Source organism: Brachyhypopomus gauderio, chromosome 4 (assembly GCF_052324685.1).
Source record: "Brachyhypopomus gauderio isolate BG-103 chromosome 4, BGAUD_0.2, whole genome shotgun sequence".
In the NCBI taxonomy this organism is placed as follows: Eukaryota; Metazoa; Chordata; class Actinopteri; order Gymnotiformes; family Hypopomidae; genus Brachyhypopomus; species Brachyhypopomus gauderio.
The window spans coordinates 6006552-6026452 of NC_135214.1; the positions used below are offsets into that span (position 1 = coordinate 6006552).

The 19901-nt window shown below is 50.7% G+C and overlaps 1 protein-coding gene across 5 annotated transcripts in view; it reads left to right on the forward strand.

Moving 5' to 3' along the window:
- The window catches only part of sema5ba (sema domain, seven thrombospondin repeats (type 1 and type 1-like), transmembrane domain (TM) and short cytoplasmic domain, (semaphorin) 5Ba), a 105183-nt gene that overhangs the window by 58133 nt on the left and 27149 nt on the right, over positions 1-19901 (forward strand). For all 5 annotated transcript variants that reach the window (XM_077001767.1, XM_077001770.1, XM_077001771.1 and 2 more), the window contains exons 6-12: positions 5574-5636; positions 6733-6831; positions 7077-7290; positions 11868-12153; positions 15900-16035; positions 16255-16462; positions 16596-16803. In XM_077001767.1, the coding sequence (XP_076857882.1) occupies positions 5574-5636; positions 6733-6831; positions 7077-7290; positions 11868-12153; positions 15900-16035; positions 16255-16462; positions 16596-16803 (1214 nt within the window). The remainder of the gene's footprint in view (positions 1-5573; positions 5637-6732; positions 6832-7076; positions 7291-11867; positions 12154-15899; positions 16036-16254; positions 16463-16595; positions 16804-19901) is intronic.

A 19901-nucleotide genomic window follows, 5' to 3' on the forward strand; every position in this document is an offset into this window, starting at 1 on the left:
CGTGCGGGACTGCTCTCTCCTCAGCGTGCGGGACTGCTCTCTCCTCAGCGTGCGGGACTATTTCTCTCACTCTCTCTCACTCTTTTTTCTTCACTCTCTCTTACTCACTGTTTCTCCTTTACTCTCTATTACTCTCATTCTGTCACACTCTTTCTCACTTTCCTTTTTTACTCTCTCCCTCATTCTCACACTTTCTCCATCTTTTACTCTTACTCTCGTATGCTCACTCTGTTTCTACCTTACTCCCCCCTCCCTCCCTCCCCCTCTCTCTCTCTCTCTCTCTCTCTCTCTCTCCCCACCTTTGATTCCTCTCAACCCCCAAAGTAAACGCTCCCTTCCATCACAGCTGTGAAGTTTCACATAATTGCCCGGTTCCTCCTCCTCTCTTCACGTTCACGCAGTCACACGCCACCTGTACAGTACAATGCAGAGCCCACATTCACTCGTCTCTAAAGGCCGTGTGCACCTACACGCTACACTGACTCCATTTCTCAGGGCAGTTCTTGACTATGGCTAGTGGAGAAGGGTGTGCTGCAATAAGCAATGGGGAGAGTGGTAGCGTGTGTGTGTGTGTGTATGTGTGTACTGGGGGGGTAACGGGCTACAATGGCAACAAGCAAATGTGTGGCGGGAGCACTTTGGTGTGGGGGTATAGTAAAGAGAGCACAGCTGCGCCCCCTTGTGTTGGTTTCTGTGTTGCAGCACAACGAGGCCGGGCTTATTGACAGTCCTGTCACATCTCTCAGGGCCGCTCTGAATGCTGGGACAGCGCGCTGGCTGAATAGGGAACTCTGTTAAAGGACGAAACAGGGAGGTGCCCAGGGCAGCCTATTGAAGCCTAAAGACCTTGAAGCTCCACTGCTTAGATGGATAGCCCCCTAGTCCAGCCAGCAACTGGGTGGAGTTTACGCACCTTAATCAGACACAAGGCAAATGGATATGCAAATGAGTGTCTGCCCTCCGGTTGGGAGGTGCAGGGGTTTTTTTTGTGTTTTGTTTTGTTTGTCAGAAATTAGAATGCCAGGAATTCAGTGCTGAATTCAGAGCCTTACTGAACACTGCCGCAAGATGGATGTGTAGGTGTGAGTGTGTGGGACCACTGCACTGTGGAATTCATTCTTACTCTCACCTCAGCTGTTTGCATTGCTCCTTTGTCTGATATCAGAGGCAAATGAGGGCAAAATGAGAAAAAATGTGTAATGCAAACCATTTGAACTTAAAATTCACTCTAAGTTGAACTGTTTACCGAACGCTCGTTAAATTGTCCGAGACTGAACGTGCCCCCACGGCGACCAGCGCCGAGAGCCCAGAGGGCACCACCCGTCTCCTGTCATCTACATGTTTATAATATTCATGGATTACAATTAGTTGTCACACCTGATATTCGTCATGTGTGACAGGAACAATAGCCTTATTAGTCCGAGCAGACTGCACAGGGATAACGTGCCATTCCCACCTGCCCTGTTCCCTGTGCTGAGCACATTTTGCATTTGTGTAATACACACTAAATGGGATTTTTAATACGCCGTCTTTCTGTCTTGCTAATGTATAAATAATTCCTGACTATTTTATCCTTGAATTACAAATTCATGACATCCTTTATTATACACCACCACGGGCAGGGTGCTTATGGTGTCCAACATTTTGGAGCTGAAAAACTTAGAGAATTCAATTGAAAAGTACTTTATTTATCCCCAAGGGTGCCCTTCTTTGAACGGGAGAGCGGGAGTGATGCATGTATTGCAGTATTGCACAGCATGCACCACCAGCACAGACACACTGGCCGAATAACCGGCACTGAATCAAACACATGCAGTGAAGAGAACAAGCCCATCTAAGAAACAAATGAGCAAGCAGCAGACTGCAGACAAACACGTTAGATGCTGCACATTAGACAAACACTTTAGACAAACACGTTAGATGCTGCATGTTAGACGCTGTACGTTAGACGCTGCACGTTAGACAAACACGTTAGACAAACACGTTAGATGCTGTACGTTAGACAAACACATTAGACGCTGCACGTTAGGCGCTGCATGTTAGACGCTGCACGTTAGACAAACACGGTAGACGCTGCACGTTAGACGCTGCACGTTAGACGCTGCACGTTAGACGCTGCACGTTAGGCGCTGCACGTTAGACGCTGCACGTTAGACGCTGCACGTTAGACAAACACGTTAGATGCTGCACGTTAGATGCTGCACGTTAGATGCTGCACGTTAGACATTCACCTTAGACGCTGCACGTTAGACGCTGCACGTTAGACATTCACGTTAGACGCTGCATGTTAGACGCTGCACGTTAGACAAACACGTTAGACATTCACGTTAGACGCTGCATGTTAGACGCTGCACGTTAGACAAACAGGTTAGACGCTGCACATTAGACAAACACGTTAGATGCTGTACGTTAGACAAACACGTTAGACGCTGCACATTAGGCGCTGTACGTTAGACGCTGCACGTTAGACAAACACGTTAGACGCTGCACGTTAGACAAACACGTTAGACGCTGCACGTTAGACAAACACGTTAGACGCTGCACGTTAGACAAACACGTTAGATGCTGCACGTTAGACAAACACGTTAGATGCTGCATGTTAGACATTCACTTTAGACGCTGCACGTTAGACAAACACGTTAGATGCTGTACGTTAGATGCTGCACGTTAGATGCTGCACGTTAGACATTCACGTTAGATGCTGCACCTTAGACCCTGCACGTTAGACAAACACGTTAGATGCTGTACGTTAGACAAACACGTTAGATGCTGTACGTTAGACAAACACGTTAGATGCTGTACGTTAGATGCTGCACGTTAGATGCTGCACGTTAGACATTCACGTTAGACGCTGCACCTTAGACCCTGCACGTTAGACAAACACGTTAGATGCTGTACGTTAGACAAACACGTTAGATGCTGTACGTTAGATGCTGCACGTTAGATGCTGCACGTTAGACATTCACGTTAGACGCTGCACCTTAGACCCTGCACGTTAGACAAACACGTTAGACGCTGTACGTTAGACAAACACGTTAGATGCTGTACGTTAGACAAACACGTTAGATGCTGTACGTTAGACAAACACGTTAGACGCTGTACGTTAGACAAACACGTTAGACGCTGTACGTTAGACAGACACGTTAGACGCTGTACGTTAGACAAACACGTTAGACGCTGCACGTTAGACAAACACGTTAGACATTCACGTTAGACAAATACGTTAGATGCTGCACGTTAGACAAACACGTTAGATGTAGCATGAGCAACCCCCCCCCCCCCCCACCCCAAGCCGAATAACTCAGCAAAGATGCAGCTTGTTAAGGATGCAGATTGTTACAGGAAACCGCAGAGCCGCATTTTGCAGCATCAGAAGACGCCGTTAACGATCGTTAACTATCTGTCCTTAAACGTTACGACTTCCGTCTCTAGAACTGGATCTCATCTGCCATTGCAATAGGGATTTTGTGGTTCTTGTGATTTTACTATATGTTGTGCACCATTTACCATCTCTTCTGTTTTTCTTCAGTGGTTCATTATTTCTAGCATTGCTTAGCAGTGTATGACAAATAAAATCAATAATAGAAACTAACCCCAGCAGCTCAAATTCAGCTCGGAGCATTAACGGTCTCAGCGGAGTCCTTAATTAGCCGGGTTTCGTGGTGAATAGGCAATGACATAATTATAGGTGTTCACTCTGCTTCTGCATTACCTCATCACACTGTTGCTCTACGCAGCATTAGAGCCCGTGCGGGGTTCCTCCTCCACCCGTGTGAAGCCAGCACCTCCTCCCACCCTGCAAGGTGGATGATACACCCCCACCCGCCACCCCCTGAGGGTGGCAAAGTCCCAGGCACTGCATTGTAGCCCTGGCCAAACACGCAGCACAGTGGGGCTTTTGACGGGGCCCTCCGCACAGAAGGGCAGCGGCGTGCTGGCGTGGTTCCAGCGTGGTGGGGGGGGGGGGGTGAAGGTCGGGGTTAAGCTGACCGATTCTTCGCCGAAGGGATGGAAACGGCCCGAGCTGTGACTCACCACTAAGGCATTTGTCACAAACAGCCTCCTCCCCCACCCCAACCACCCCAAGAATACACATGCACGCACGCACACACACACACACACACACACAAAGGCACACATGCACACACACACAAACACGCACACGCACTCACACACGCACACACACTATTGAAAAATACAGCTTTTCAGTGTCTCGGAGTGGCAGGGCCTGTGCAGCCTGACGTCACTCTGCCACACTGGACACTGGGCCTGTGGGCCGGCACACAGGAGGTGAAGAGCGTAAGTGACAGCCCCATTCAGGACGCCACGGCCGCTACGCTCCCGCTCCAATACCAGCCCATCAGGGACATGACATCTCGTGAAGAGCCTCTGGCTCGGACGCCGTGAAGCGCTTCCACTCTGTTCACCTCAGTCTCTGTCAGTCTGACTTGTGCATGTGGCCCATAAGGGAACGTTCACGTTAATCAAATCAGAACGCCGATAACTATCACTTCATTGCTGACGCTAACTGCACTTGTATTGCTCAGCGAGGAGGAGTCATTGTTTATTCAGCGGCTGAGGGGGCCTCTCTCTTCACAGCAAACCAGCGGTTTTGCTTTTGTTTTATTTTTATTTTTAAGCAGGGCTGGTTTTGCCATTTCACCTTGACATGGCCGCCTCATTTCAGCCACCCCTGCTGCGACCTGGTCCTGGCGCCCCACAGCTAGGCAGGACACGCAGGACAGCGTTGTGGACAACTAAGGCTTTCAGCCCTGTCTAAAGAGCCGGAATGGCCCCTTAGAGTCAGGACCCAAGTGGAGAGCCTCGTGCCCAGTGGTGAACAGCGGGGGGGCGAGATGTGAGACGTGAGTGAGACGTAAGTGAGACGTGCACGGACGGCGAGGGGCACATAAAGCGCTTGTTACATATCCGCCACTTCCTGCCAACTCCTCCTGCACTCGCACACTTGCCGGGCCAAGCAGGAAGCTATTTTTAGCAAAGACAGACCCAAACAAGCGCTGATAGCCGGGAGGGCTGTATCTCCGAAACCGCACGAGCTGAGCAAAAAAAAAACCACTTGAGCCTTGAGCCTTAAGTTAAAACTCAGTTTAACCTATATGGTGTACGTGTGCACGCGTGTCTTTGTGTGTGTGAGTGCGCATGTGCACAAGCTTGTGTGTGTGTGTCTCTGTGTGTGTGTTCATCAGGCCTCTCTCAGAACTGTTTCAGTTTCTTAATGTTGCTTCCATAATTGAACAGCGCCCCAGCTGCCTTAAAGGGGGTAATTGAGCAGAGGGGGAGGCAGCGATGGAGAGCCTTGATCGGCCAGGCGGAATGAAACCAGACCGTGGCATTGACATGCAAATCTCATCTCTACCAGTCCTTCCCTACCTCTTCCTCACTTATTATGCTGCTTACACAATAAACCAACCTCAATAATGTTGATGGCCTTTCATGCATCGGAGCGCATGCAATATTGCTGTCCAGGCTTGTGGACAACCTCCCTGCAAAACCTCTGCTGGCCACCAGTGAATGCTGCAAGTCACTTTCCAACGTTTATTTTGGTTTCCTAGGCGACCAAATGGGGCCCAGACGACGACACCAGGAGGTCCTGTCAAAGCAAAGGGAAGACTGAGGTAACGACGAAGTTCCAGTGCCCCCCTTCCTCCCGAATAGCAACATTTCTTTCAGAAAGCTTGACAGCCCATTGGCTGGAGGCGAGCGTATTGTCCAGGCTGGTCGGAGGCTGATACGTGACGCAGAGCTGCTCTACGCTCGTCTGTGGCCAGATCTGCGCTACACTTGTGTAGTGAATGGTAAATAAAGTGAGCTAGGCGGGAATAAGGTTTAGGCTGGGGTGGTTCTTCAGCACGGAGGGCCGGTTTTAACGCACTGATTAGCGTGTGACATCAGCCAATCGGCTGTGCTTCTCTCATTAACATACCGGCGTGCCGAGAGAGGTCTCCGCGGGGTACGGCTGACTATTGTGAAGCAGATAGCCGTCCCTGAAGGCAGAGAATGTGATCTCCTCTGTGAGACCTGGTCTTTGTGTCTGACCTCAGTGTGCTTCAGTGCTGGGGGTTTCGGGATTAGCGCATTAACGTTTTTTTAGGGCGAAAGGCCTTCGGTTCAAAAAGAAACCTCGCTCTTCTACCGTGTGTTCAGCACTTTCAGTACACACGTGTTTATCGTAGTTGCCCCAAGTTCCTTGAAACACGTGGTCTGCATCTGTGGTCAGTAATCTTCCAGACGATTGCTCGGTGTTGATATAGGACAGCGGAGTAGTGAGAAGCTCTCGTGGGGAGTCCAAACCGCTGTGTTACGTCGTAGCGTCACTGCACACCATGTACTCTTCCCTCACAACACACACCGCCATCCATTTGGGTGATTCGTGCTTCCCTCTCAGTTTAACGTAATGGCATTTCTGCTCCTGCCTAAACATACCTGGAAGAAATGTCTCATCCTGATCATTTGATCTGTAATATTGAGATTATTGGCTGCCAGATCAGATCATTCTTGATCAGAGTGTGTGTGAATTATTCTTTGTCAATTTTCTCCTTTGTATTGTATTACAAAATTCATGAATATGGGAAATGTATTGTAATATTTACAGGTTCAGGTAAGAAGGAAATATATGTTCCCCTTTGAACTCTTTTTGGGGTTCGTGCCCCCCACTCCCCCTTGTGGTTCCATGGTCTTGTGGGGACTCACCCATGTTACCCTCCTCTGCAGGTGGAGTGTCAGAACTACATCCGAGTGTTGCTCGTCAACAAGACGGAGGTGATGACGTGTGGCACCAACGCCTTCCAGCCGCTTTGCATCACCAGAGAGGTAAATGTGATGTGAGAGGTGATGTCTCATCAGTTGAAGGAAATGAGGACCATTTGAAAAAAATAATCATTATTATTGAAACGTGCACTAGATCATCTGTACCTGATCTTGAGATCTCTAGATCATCGTAGAACATCTCTAGGTGATCTCGAGATCTCTGGATGATCATAGAACATCTCTAGATTTCGCTTCCAGATTTCCTGCCACCTTCTCTGCCTCTGTCTCCTCTACCCCTTTGCCCTCAGGTGGGGAATTTGAGCAGCGTCCTGGAGCGTGTGAACGGGGTAGCGCGCTGCCCCTACGACCCCCGCCACAACTCCACCGCGGTGGTGACGGAGAGCGGCGAGCTCTACGCCGCCACGGTGATCGACTTCTCCGGCCGCGACCCCGTTATTTACCGCAGCCTGGGAGGAATGCCTCCGCTCCGGACCGCCCAGTACAACTCCAAGTGGCTCAACGGTACTGGTCCTGTGCTCTGCCATGCCTGCAGTTTTCCTATGTCATATATATATATATATATATGAGTCACACAGTACCTGCTCCTTCTCACCTAGGAGGGGATCGTATTGCGCAGTAATCCAGGTCAATGTAGTGGGAGGCGTTGAGGGGTGTAGAGGGGTGTAGAGGGGCGTTGAGGGGTGTAGAGGGGTGTAGAGGGGCGTTGAGGGGCGTTGAGAGGCGTGGAGGGGTGGAGAGGGGTGTGGAGGGGGAGGGGAAAGTGATGCTGAGGGGAGCTTCCTTGGTCCAACTGAAATAGTTGGAGGGCGTAGACTTCCCCCATCTCAGTACACGTCCCAACACCATCACCAGAGGCAGCGAGAAGCTTACAGAGCTGTGCTGATAACACAGCCGCAGGGTGGTGGTGCACGAGCAACTGTTGTCGGTTGTAGTTGTGGGTGGGGGCAGGTGAGCGAGCTGTGGTGCTGTGGGCTCAGGTGGAACAGATCGGCGCTCGACCAGCCAGTGGTGTAATTACTGCTCGCAGCAGGGAGAGGCTGAAATTGCCGCTGTGGCACACTCCCTTTTCCTCCGAGACAACCCACCCACTTAGCTCCACTGTGGGCTCGAACGATCTGAAGAGGGAGACCGGAGAGAAAACAGACCTTAATCTTACACTGAAAATAGCTAACCTTTCAGTGAAGTAGAATTATTCAAAGAAAAAACATCGTCATAAAAAAAAAAATGCTGTAAAATTGTCCTTTTTGAAATGCTTCAAAAAACAATTGGCACTTTTAGTTCTGTGGGAGCCCTTCCAGAACTGAAGGTTCTGTTATTATGCTGGATGAGTACAGAGAACATAAATAAAGGAAACTGAGTTCATTCCTCAGTCCGGAATTTGCAAAGTCCCTGTTCCCCCCTTGAGCTCATCCCACTGGGGTTTACCGGGCTTTGGGGTGGGCCTCTGGGACAGCGTCGCTGACAAGCCTGGTGAGTGACCCGATTCTGTGTGGATTTGGATACATGCTTTGGTCCAATGTCGTGCTGGAAAATCCGTGGGCTTTAGGTCAGGTTGCTCAGATGGCCGCTCTGAAAGCCTGACTCCGTGGTGAGCGAACCATTTCTGTGGGAGGCCGCGGATACATTTTACATCGTTGTCCAGCTGACAAATCCGAGTAGTCTTATCCTCCTGGCAGAAGGAGCTAGATATCCATTTGAAATCTTCTGATGAGAAATGCAACCTCGCAGCATTCCAGACGCCTCACTGTGCATCACAGTACGGATCGGGCTGTTCTGCGAGGCCACGGCTACGGAAGCTTCCCTCTGTTAAGTCTTTGAAGGAATTTGTCGGTGCGGAGGTGACGTTTAATTGTAGTTCTGGATGCTTCATGATTATTGTGCTAATGCGGGAGATGAATGGTGTCAGAGGCGACCCCGCTGTCTGATTGGTGCACTCCGTTGGGACGCTCCACTCGTGTTTTCTTCCTCTCGTTTGTTTTCTGATGCAGATGGATGACTCATCGTGTTAGGTCATCGTATTTATAACTCACTGAAGCAGGATGTCGTGAACGAGCACTTAACAGTTCATAACGACATGGGTGTGCCTACAGACTCAAGTGAATGGGAATGTATGACAGATTTAGTTCTGTAATTCAGATTTCAGCTCTACGCCACAGAGACTTTTTTTAGGAAAAGATAAAAGACGTAGCCTTTCCTGGTCTTGTTTTGCTCATCTTTGTCAAAGATACTAGCAGCTGCACAAAGACCTCTTCCCACCCCCTTCCTCTTCCTGTCTGTTTCTCTCTCTCTCTCTCTCTCTCTCTCTCTCTCTCTCTCTCCTACATATATATTGCTCTCCTATATATAGTGACCTCTGGTCTCAGCTCGTCTCATGAAAGCTCACAGATGAAGACTCCGTCCTGCTCATGTTGCTTCTGCTTGTGTCTCGCCTACAGCATCTCGAACCTCATCATCCTCACTATACTCCCTGCATCTCACCCAGAGGAAAAAACATCATCTTACTCAGCCTGCTAGTCAGACACATGGGGAAGGGGACCCTTCGGATATGAAGTGTGAATTAAAATCTCATTTTGAGTCCTATGATGGCTGTGGCCTGGCCAGGGAGGGACGTCACAGCCCCGGCGGCTGCTGAATCAAATCCACCTGGCTCATTTATTGGACTGGCATCCCATAATATGCTGACTGACTGCTTTTCAATGCTGGGCGGCTTTAACGGGCGGATATGGGTGTTGACACCGAACTGTACCGTGATCAGTGATGTCAGAGCAGCATGCAAGGCCGCTAGCCCCACGAACGTAGTTTTTCAAAAGCCAGTTTTGGTCCCCTGCAGTTTTTACAGTAAAAAAAACATTTAAATAGCGACGAATCCATGTGCCCCCCACCCCGTCACTTTTTCAAAAGCCGGTTTTGGTCCCCTGCAGTTTTTACGCTTAAAAACAAATATTTTTCATGCAATATTTCATGATTATATTTTATAAAAATCTAGTTTATTTGTAGGTCGCTCTGGCGCAAATTACTGGTTATCGATTGTTTTAGTCGCAGCATAGAGGAAACATACACACACCAACACCCCCCCTCCCCCCTCAACGTTTGGGACACACAACAACCCCCCCGGGCAAGGTTTGACACCCCCCCCCCCCATCTCCCCACACCCCAGTTCTCAAGCCATTTGTGTCCCCCCCACCTATGAAATCAAAATTTCGTCCATGGCTAGCCCTGTTAGCCCCACGGCTAGCCGTGTTGTCTTCAGTCCTCTGGCTCTAACACACATACACCCACACACAAACAAACACGTGCATGCACACACACACACACACACATACATACACGCACACACACAAACAAACGGACTGAAGAACCCCAATGGAGTGGCAGTCTGGAAATGAGGCAATCTGTTTACTTCCAGCAGTGAAGTATAAAAACCCTCTTTGTCACATTCACATCCACAAATCTAAGAGACCATATACACATGCACGTGTGTGTGTGTGTGTGTGTGTGTGTGTTTGCGTGTGTTTGTGTGTTTGTATGAGGAAGATTTCCGAGAATAACTGCTGTGTACTGTAGTAAAAACATCTAGAGGTAGTCAAAATTGCGGTGAGGTACACCCACTTTTTTCCAGTCTGTTTCGGAGGTCCTTCATCAGCTGTGCAAGCAAAGTGCTTCTGAACTGGTTTCACCCCCTAAAATTTCAGAAATGCTTTGCTTGAACAGCTGATGAAGGACCTTTGTCCAAAACATCCTGTTTCTCTGGAAACCTTGTGTAGCTTACTGCAATTTTTTACCACCCTCTCTCTCTCTCTCTCTCTCTCTCTCTATTTCATATTTTCTCTTTTCTATTTTCATAGTGTCTCTTTCTCTCTCTGTCACACACACACACACACACACACACACACACCTGTGTTTATTTGTGTGTGTCTATGTATTCATATACTGTGTACACATCTCTGCATACACACACACACACACACAACCAGCCCACTCTACTCCTCCACACACAGAACTTTGCCAGTATCTGCTTGTTTGAAAACTGCCGATGCTTGGGAACAGCTGTATAAAGGAGTAAAACTAGGTAGTTGGTTCATGTAACAACACGCTACTCTCATGTTCTAATCACTGCACACCGTGTGGTACGACGGCCTTATGGAAAAAGAACCGTGTGTAAAAGAGTCCGTAGCCAGTGTGGGCCTCATTCACCCCACCCCATCCACCCCACCCTTCCTTCTCCACCTCCACCCGTACCTTGTTGTCGGGAGTTTCATTTGCCTCCAGTGCGTCAGGGCTGAGCGCAGCGTGGGTGGAGAAAGGTGAGTGATGTCACACCTGAGCAGCTCGGGCTGCTGTCGGGGGCACGGACCTCCTGAGAGGTTTCATGCCACGCCTCAGATATCCACCCAAACACCTCCACCTCCTCCTCCGCAGGCCTGTCCTCCTCTGACCTCCTCCTCTGGCTCCTATGCCATGCTGCTCCTTTAAAGTTCCTCACTGGATGAATTGCGTGCTGATACTGCCGTTCTGTAGCATTCTGTAGCAGTGTAGCGTGGGATTAAAATGTCCCACCCACCACCGCTAACCCCCACCCACCCCAGGGAGGTGGAGGAGCCACAGGACGCAATGAGGAATCTGGTTATGGCCATCTGCTTCGACTCTCCAGCGCTGCTTACTCAGGGATCGCTTAACCTTGTGGTCGCACACGGCTCACGTGGCGGCCATTTTGCATCTTAGGGGTAGACTTAAAGTCGAAAATCAGCAAAACTGCCAGGCCAGCCGTATAAACTGGTCATATAAAGTGGCCATAAAAGTCATGCGATTTGAGCTAGAAGTCTTATTCTTCAGTTTTTGGGCATATACCATAACTGCAGCTCTCAAAGGCAGCTTTAAAAATGACGGATTGTGCCTTTAAAGTAGAAGCTTCATTCCAAGTCGATCACACCTCTTTCACTCTGCAGATGGGAAGGGTTAAAGAACGCTTCAGACTGAACGTGAAGCACGTCGGCTTCTGCCTGTGCGTAAAAAAATTAAGATATTTTACACAGTGGAATTAAAATCCCCCCCCCCTCTCTCTCTCTCTTCCTTTCCAGAGCCTCACTTCATCTCAGCCTATGACATCGGACTCTTCACCTTCTTCTTCCTGAGGGAGAATGCGGTGGAGCACGACTGTGGGAAGACGGTGTACTCGCGGGTGGCCCGCGTCTGCAAGAACGACATCGGCGGCCGCTTCCTGCTGGAGGACACGTGGACCACGTTCACCAAGGCTCGGCTGAACTGCTCCCGCTCGGGGGAGATCCCCTTCTACTACAACGAGCTTCAGAGCACCTTCTACCTGCCCGAGCAGGACCTGATCTACGGCATCTTCACCACCAACGTGTGAGTGGCCACGGCTGGGACACCACACTCCCGCACCAAGGTCGCGCGCTCAGTTAAAGTCAGTTTTAGCTCCGCACGTGCGCCGGACACGTCGAACGGCGTGGTGCCTTGAGGTGAAAGTGTTTATTAGTGCGAAGATCTTGTGCGAAGGGCTCTTAGCAGCAACAAGAGTGTCAGCCCAGGCAGCATTATTAGCTCGTGCTGTTTTTAGTGCGTAAGATCTGCTTGGTTCCTCGCTATGGAGCTGAGGCGCTGCTGATGTTGTGGGCTGGTGCCCTCACGCTGTTCACCTGATCATGTGATCAGGAGCTCTGAGGCTGTTGGCTTGTGCTGCTGGGCTGAATCTGTAAGGGCCGTCTGCCAGAGATGACAATGCACACTGAGATCCAGAAATCCAGAAAGAGACGTGTGCTGTGTCTCAGCACCATTTGACCTATTAATTAAAAGGTGCTCTCTCTCTCTCTCTCTCTCTCTCTCTCTCTCTCTGCCACTCTGGTAGAGATGAGATTTAGTAATGCAATCACGAGAACAGCGTCTGCATGTGTCTGCAGTAAATTGAACACCTTTACATGGCCTCCTGCAATTTAAGGTTGTAAAATGGCCCGCGGTGAGATAGAGAGAGAGAAGATAGAAAGAGCAAGACAGAATGAGAGAGCGCAGGCTCCCCCGAATGTTCGGCCCTTCTTGCAGTAATTTAGTCCTAAATGTTGCCCGGCTAGCCCGTCCGAAGGGGCCGTTGGGTTTGTGTCCCTGCGATGCCGATCCATTTCATCAGCCTGCCTGTACAGCCATGACGAGTGCTAAGTGAATGTCATCGCCGAGCCAAAACACCGCACCACCTCCCACTCGAACGCCCCCCGTCCGCCATAAGTCACTATTGTCCTAAAACCGTGTCATTAATCATACCACACAAGTCCCAAAGCCTGAAAATGTTCCTTTCTCATTACGTGGTTTTGTGGCAGGAAGCCATCCGGAGAGTTTGTTTGAGTTCGTACTTTCTCACTTCACATGAACAGTGTAAGGTGAGGGTAACGCGTCTGCCCATAACTGGGGCATCTAAACATTCTCGCGGCAGTAAAAAGAGCAGAACAGGCGAGCAGATGTGGAGATGTTGTCTCCGCCCGTCCGCTTCGAGAGCTGTCGTCGCGCTCACGTGTGGCAAACACCAGCACATCCTGTTTGCTTAGCGTAATGCATTAAGACAAAACGCACCTTGAAATGAGATCTTGGGCCCCCCCCCCCCCATGGCAGTCTCTAGCTAACACTGCCAGAGCACGACTCTGGGCCGGTGACCGTGCTCGTAAAACCCAGCAGCTTTCTGATATTTATCTTCATTGGTGACTAAGCAAAACAAAACATGTGAGCTGCCAGGAGTTGCTTCTAGCCCGTACCACGAGTGGTGTAGTGTAAATATCTCTGGCTAGCCCAGCTGTTCCCTTCAGTGGGTGTGCTGACGGCGGTGTTGGGTTGCCATACTGCTGTACATCAAAGCTGAAGCAGCGGGCTGTCTGTGTTTTAAGAAACAAACGATGGCTGGACAGTAAACCCGGCACTCCGGACCTCAAGATTACTCACCTGCACTCGCAGTGAGATGACTTCATTGCCATATGCTGGGTTGTGCACTGAGCATGTGCGAGACTGGGCCATGGCGGAGAGAGACCTGGGGGGATCGCCTGGTCCTGCCGCCTGGCTCACTGACAGGCACTCCGCCTGCCCCACAGGCGTCCAGGCTAGCTGCAGGTTCCTACGGCAGACCTGAGCATCCCAGGCCCCCGCTGCCTCGTGGGAGTGGAACCTGCCAGAGCGTGACGCACCTGCCCAACCTCGCCTACTTTTACCGGGAAGTTTTTACTTTTACCATGACATGATAAAACACATACAAACACACACACACACACACACACACACACACACACACTGAGGTGTGTTTTCATTGATTTTACATTATTTTTGATGCTGCACACGAAAGCTCAAATTGAAAAAAGCAAGACCTCTCATGGCACATGCTCGCTCTCTCTCTCTCTCTCTCTCTCTCTCTCTCTCACTCAAACACACACACACACACACACACACACACACACATGCATTCAGAACCTACACCTGCATTCAGGAGTTTTGTGCACCTGCCAGGCATCTCAGTGAGGAGCTCTGGGCTCTCTGGGAAGGAAGCAGCTTTGTCCCAGCACTAGATCACTGGAGCAGAGAGCCAGAGGCCACCTGCCTCCACTGCAGCTCTGATGATGAAAGCCGGGTGATTAACGCCACGGTCTGTGTGCCGTCACCGCTGCTCCACCAGCATGTTCCTGCGGCCTCGTGGGAAACGGAGCTGAAGACGAGGCGGGTTCATTCCTCTGAATCAGGCGCGTGAACAGCAGACGTCCGACCTCCCGGACGTCCGGACGCGGCCTTTCCCAGACGCAGGGAGGAAGAACGTGGCTGGATGAAAGACTCGTGGTCATGTCATACTGGGTGGAGTGGGCGGTGTCAAGGGAACGTGCTGGTCCCACTCTGGGTCCATTTGCCGGGCTGGTCCAAGGCGCTGGACGCCGTCGCGGTGACTCTCTCTCCAGCCCATTGAGCTTCGCCCCACCAGCCCTCCTCCTTAGCCCTGCTGTCGGCTCGCTTTCCCAGCATGCAACACCCCCCCACCCCCAACCCCTCCCACTCAGCATGCGGCCCCTGTTGCGAGCAGCCCGCCCGTGTCCGAGCCCTGCGGTGGAGGCTGCGGGGCGGCTCCAGACCCCCGGAGGCTGGCAGTCTCTCTTCTGGAGCTGTGCCGTGGGCACCATCTGTCTGGGGCTGTAGCGGTAGGACCACAGTTAGTGCAGCTCATTTGTCTGTGGTCTGCAGAGCCCAGGCTTTGATTTGAAAGCGGTAGTGAGAGCAACCACAGCACAGTTGCTGTCCAAACTGAGTTTCACTGCTCACTTCAGCGTCTGTTGTCCTTTAGCCACCTGCTTGTCGCAGTGGCCAGTTGGTTTAAGCTCATTTCTGCTACACTGCTCAACAAGTACTAACCGCTAGGGTTATGTCTGAGATATCGCTGTTGTAAATGACTGTTTGTTATGTTACGTGTCTGATATTTCCCTCACTTCCCACTCTTGACATATTATGTGACATGTTATTGTGCCAGTTTTTGTGCGATTGTTTGTGATAGCTCCGCCCTCTCTGTGACTCACGCCTGCCGAGCTGCGTTCTAAATCTCCGGCTTTTCCGAACGTCGTTCTCTTTTCCGTCGCGTTCTCCCGCTGAGCCGTCGAGCGTGGCCTCACCGAGGGGGTCTCGCGCCGGCTTCCTCGCCGTGGGGGAGAACTGGGTCACACGCGTCTTCTTCCAGCCGTGCCACGGTCTCACCCGCGCCTCCGCGTCGGGACGTCTCCCCCCCCGGGGCAGCCGTGCGACCCAGTCTCTGAGCCCGTGCAGCACGTGGCCATGCCACCTGAAGCCCGGTTGGAAGCTGTGACTTTCTTCAGGGTGCAGACGGGCCCTCTGGGGAATGTGCACGCGACTCTTGGACCACCTGATGGATGCTAACTGCTAAATGCATTATTTTGCCTCCCACTCTGATCCACTTTTTCCCCCCTTGTCTTCCCCTTTTCTCTCCCTCTCACACTCCCATCTCTCTTTTTCTCTCTCCACTATCTCTCTCCCTTCCTTTCTCTCTCCTTCTGTCTCTTTCTCTCATTCTCTCTCTCTCTCTCTCTCTCTCTCTCTCTCTCTCTCTCCCCTGCATGTTCACCACACAGGAACAGTATCGCTGCGTCTGCGGTCTGCGCGTACAACCTGAGCGCCATCATGCGTGCGTTCAGCGGGCCCTTCCGATCTCAGGAGAACCCGCGCTCCACCTGGCTGCCCACACCCAACCCCATCCCCAACTTCAAGGTACCGCAGTCTTCTCCACTCCATGTCCCCTCCTGTCCTCTTTCTGCCCGCATCAAACCCCCACTCTGTGAACCACACTGGGCCAAACTTACATCACTGGCCCTGCAAGCTGGACTTACAGCTGATTAATGAAACATCTAGCCGAAGTTTGTGAAGTTGGCGTATTCGAGTATGAACGCCTGAGTGATCCGTGGTACATCCTGGTCCTTCTTCCACCAGTGTGGCACCATCGAGGACGAAGGTCCCAACGAGGGTCTGACTGAGCGCAGCCTGCAGGACGCCCAGCGCCTCTACCTCATGAACGACGTGGTGCAGCCCGTGTCCGTCGACCCGCTGGTCTGGCAGGACAGCGTACGCTTTTCCAAACTGGTGGTGGACATCGTCCAGGGCCTGGACACTCTGCACCATGTCATGTACATCGGCACAGGTGCGATTTTAAACACACTCGACAAGCCTGTGATTATACATTTACTTACACCGTTAACACCATTCAGACAGTGACATAATCCATCAGCAGTTTAGAAAAAAATCTCTTGGATTTTCTTTTACATTCACATCAGAATATGGCACCATTCTGAAAGCTTTGGCAACCACCAATAAGAGTCTGCAAGGCTGCTATTTGGAGGAGATGCAGCTCCACCCCCCTGGAGTGAGGGAGCCAATCCTGAGCCTCCAGATTCTCCATGGCGACAGAACTCTTTTTGTGGGACTGAACAACCGAGTGCTAAAAATTCCGCTGGCTAGATGCTCGAGCTACAAAACTGAACAGTAAGTACGATTGGCATGCCCAGACACGCTCAGAATTACCACAAAAGAAGTCAGAATAGCCCGCACACTACCGAGATGTGTGCAAAGCATTGGTCTGTTCAAACCAGGTTGCCTAGTGTTTAAAGTCCATAGACTTGCTTGTACTTTGGCTGAGGGTTTTTGGGTGATGGCGACCCAGGTAGAAGTTTATGAATAAGTTCCTTTCCCAATACTGGACTACAGCATGGATTCATGGTCCTGTTCTCTCCAGCACAATCCTGCTTTGTCACTCAAAACGCAATCTTTATTTACGGGTGACTGAAGCAGAGAAAGGAGCACACACACACACACACACACACACACACACACACACACACACACACACACACACACACACACACACACACACACACACACACACACACACACACACACACACACACACACACACACAAACAGACCGGAGACAAGCTGAAGACAAAAGTCAGTCTCATTTCATAAAAGAGCAGTAAAGGATGACATGTCTGCTGTGTGCGGTGTGGGACAGAGTGTGAGGGACAAAGTGTCTGTGTGTGTTCTGGGTTGAAGGAGAGCGTCACAAATACAGTACGCTGAGTAAGGCCGATCTCCCACCGAGGAGACGCGTGTTAGTGGCGCAAAACGCACTGGACAAGCGCGATTTGTCAGCAGTTTTTATCTCCGTCTTTCGACACGGAGATACAGAGCACATGCTGTCTCTCAGGGAGAGGAAGGGTGACGATGACTTCAAGGTTGAGGGTTGCCAGGCCTATTTAAACCCCCCACAGGGAAGAATGACGACGGCAGCTTTGAAGGACGTACACGGGGAACCGTGTCCTTAACCTCGCCTCTTTGGTTTCTACCAATCGCAGCGTGCAACCAAACACAGCCACGAGACTCCGGCAGATGTGCGGGTTAATAGAGCCTGTCTCCTTTAGAATAACACAGGCCGAATGGCTCTGTCCTGTCTGCCTGTCAGGACCCTAGCAGGGTATATACCTCCCATATAATATACCCTAACACGTTAACCAGCCACAGTGTATTATAAGGAACCTGTATTCTATTTTTTTTCCCGTTCCTCATTATTATATGTCAGTCCTGCAGCGGATGAAGCCGTGTGTTCCTGCACACTTTGCCATCTCAGAGTGTCTCACGGAGAACTTCCTCTCCTCACAATCTGACTCAGGACTCTCAGGAATACTCAGTTCCCATACGAGATTGTGGGTGTCTTCCTTCGGACCAGCACTATCTATTTAAAGTTTCGTTAGTGTCAGTCAGCATCTAGGCTTCTTAAAGTTTGCATACAGACTAGATTTCAGGTTTCATACTAGTCTATTTATGTTCCCTTCTAGTATGAAAAGGGCATTTGATTCTTTTTTAAATGAATCGTTAAGACGTTTAGACTTCCGCAAGACCTTTTTCACAGGAATAAATAAATGCTTTCTTTGAATGGCCACTTAAAAAAAGTTTGAGCCACGTGAAAGCGTTTAATAGCTACGTAAGAGGCGCAGAAATTCTATTAAAGAAGTCTATTATCACTTTATCGTGACGGTAACAAAAACTAGTGACATATTCTTAAATGGCAGAAACAGAAAGGCCAACTTTTCAAGGGTTGGTGCAGCTATAATTAACACCAGCTCTTCAGATGTGAGCGTGAACACGAAGGTTCTGCTGCTTCATCTCCTTTTGAAGCATGAAAGAGTGTCGGATGAACTTTTCTCTCACGTTCCCCTTTGCCGTTGTAGAAGAGGTTATTAGTGACTTAATGCAAAGAGCCCCCGCCATTGGTGACTCAGGTCTGTGTAATTACGTTTGACCTCTCGATGCTCCACCTCCTGCGATCGGCCGTCACCACAAACCCCGGCGACGCTCCTGTAAGAAACTCATTTGCTCGGCGTGGGTTTCGTCCAGAGCTCGGTGCCAGTGGAGCCACGCCGCCCCATCAATCTCGCTCACAGAGCGCGTGCGAGTGAGCATGACCATAAGTGTGTAAGGGAGGGTGTAACGCGTTGCCGCCGATCACGGCGGTGACGCGTTGGTTTAAACGTGGTGAGAACCCAAACGCTAACCAACAATAAAACGGCAAAAAAGACAGCCAACTGAAACCTCCGCCGATGCGGGAAAAAACGAAAATAAAACTCAAGGGAAACAACAGAAGGATAACACGGAGGAACTCGACGTGTACAGGTAAGTAAACAAACAAAAAACACGCGGAAAGAAATACAACGCGTCTAATAAGGGAAAAACAGGAAAACGAAAAACACACGGAGAAACCTCAACGTGTCAGAAGGAGAGGAGAAAAATATACAAAACAAAAGACGAAGCTTTGGTACAAGACCAGCGGCTTCTTACCAGGTTACCTGTCAGACTGTCAACCAGAACACTGGAGGACAACCGACGAAGAACAGAGGGAGAAGACAAAAAAGAAACAAAACCAACCTGAGAACACTCAGGGGGAAAACGAGAGAAAGAGAGCAACGAGATCGTAGTGAGAAGAGAGAACTTGGCTTAGGCTGTGAGAGTGCGTGACTACAGACAACTTCAGCAATGCGTTGCTGAAGTCGCCTGCTTTAAATAGGCAGCCCAACAGGTGTAATCTATCGGGCTCGATTACCCCTGGTACCAGCTCGCGGGCTCCGCCTAGTGGCGGCAGGAGGCACGTGCCTGGGTCCAACCCTGACAGAACCCCCCCCTCTAGGCCCGAGACCCCGCGGGCCCAGGGCAACAGCCCTGTCGCGGTAGAAGGCCGCGATCAGGGAAGGATCCAGGATGCGTGCCCTGGGAACCCAAGACCGCTCCTCAGGACCGTAACCCTCCCAGTCTACCAGAAATTGATCCCGCCCCCGGACCCGACGGACATCCAAAAGACGCCGCACCGTGTAAACAGGACCACCACCAACCATACGCGGCGCAGGAGGAGCCGGGGCGGGAGAAGAACCACACAAGTAAGGCCGGAGATGGGACACGTGAAACACCGGGTGGACACGCATGGACGGAGGGAGAACCAAACGGTAGGTGACCGGGTTGATGCGACGGTCGACTTTGAACGGGCCCAGGAAGCGAGGAGCCAGCTTCTTGGTGCCGCCCCGCACCGGTAAGTT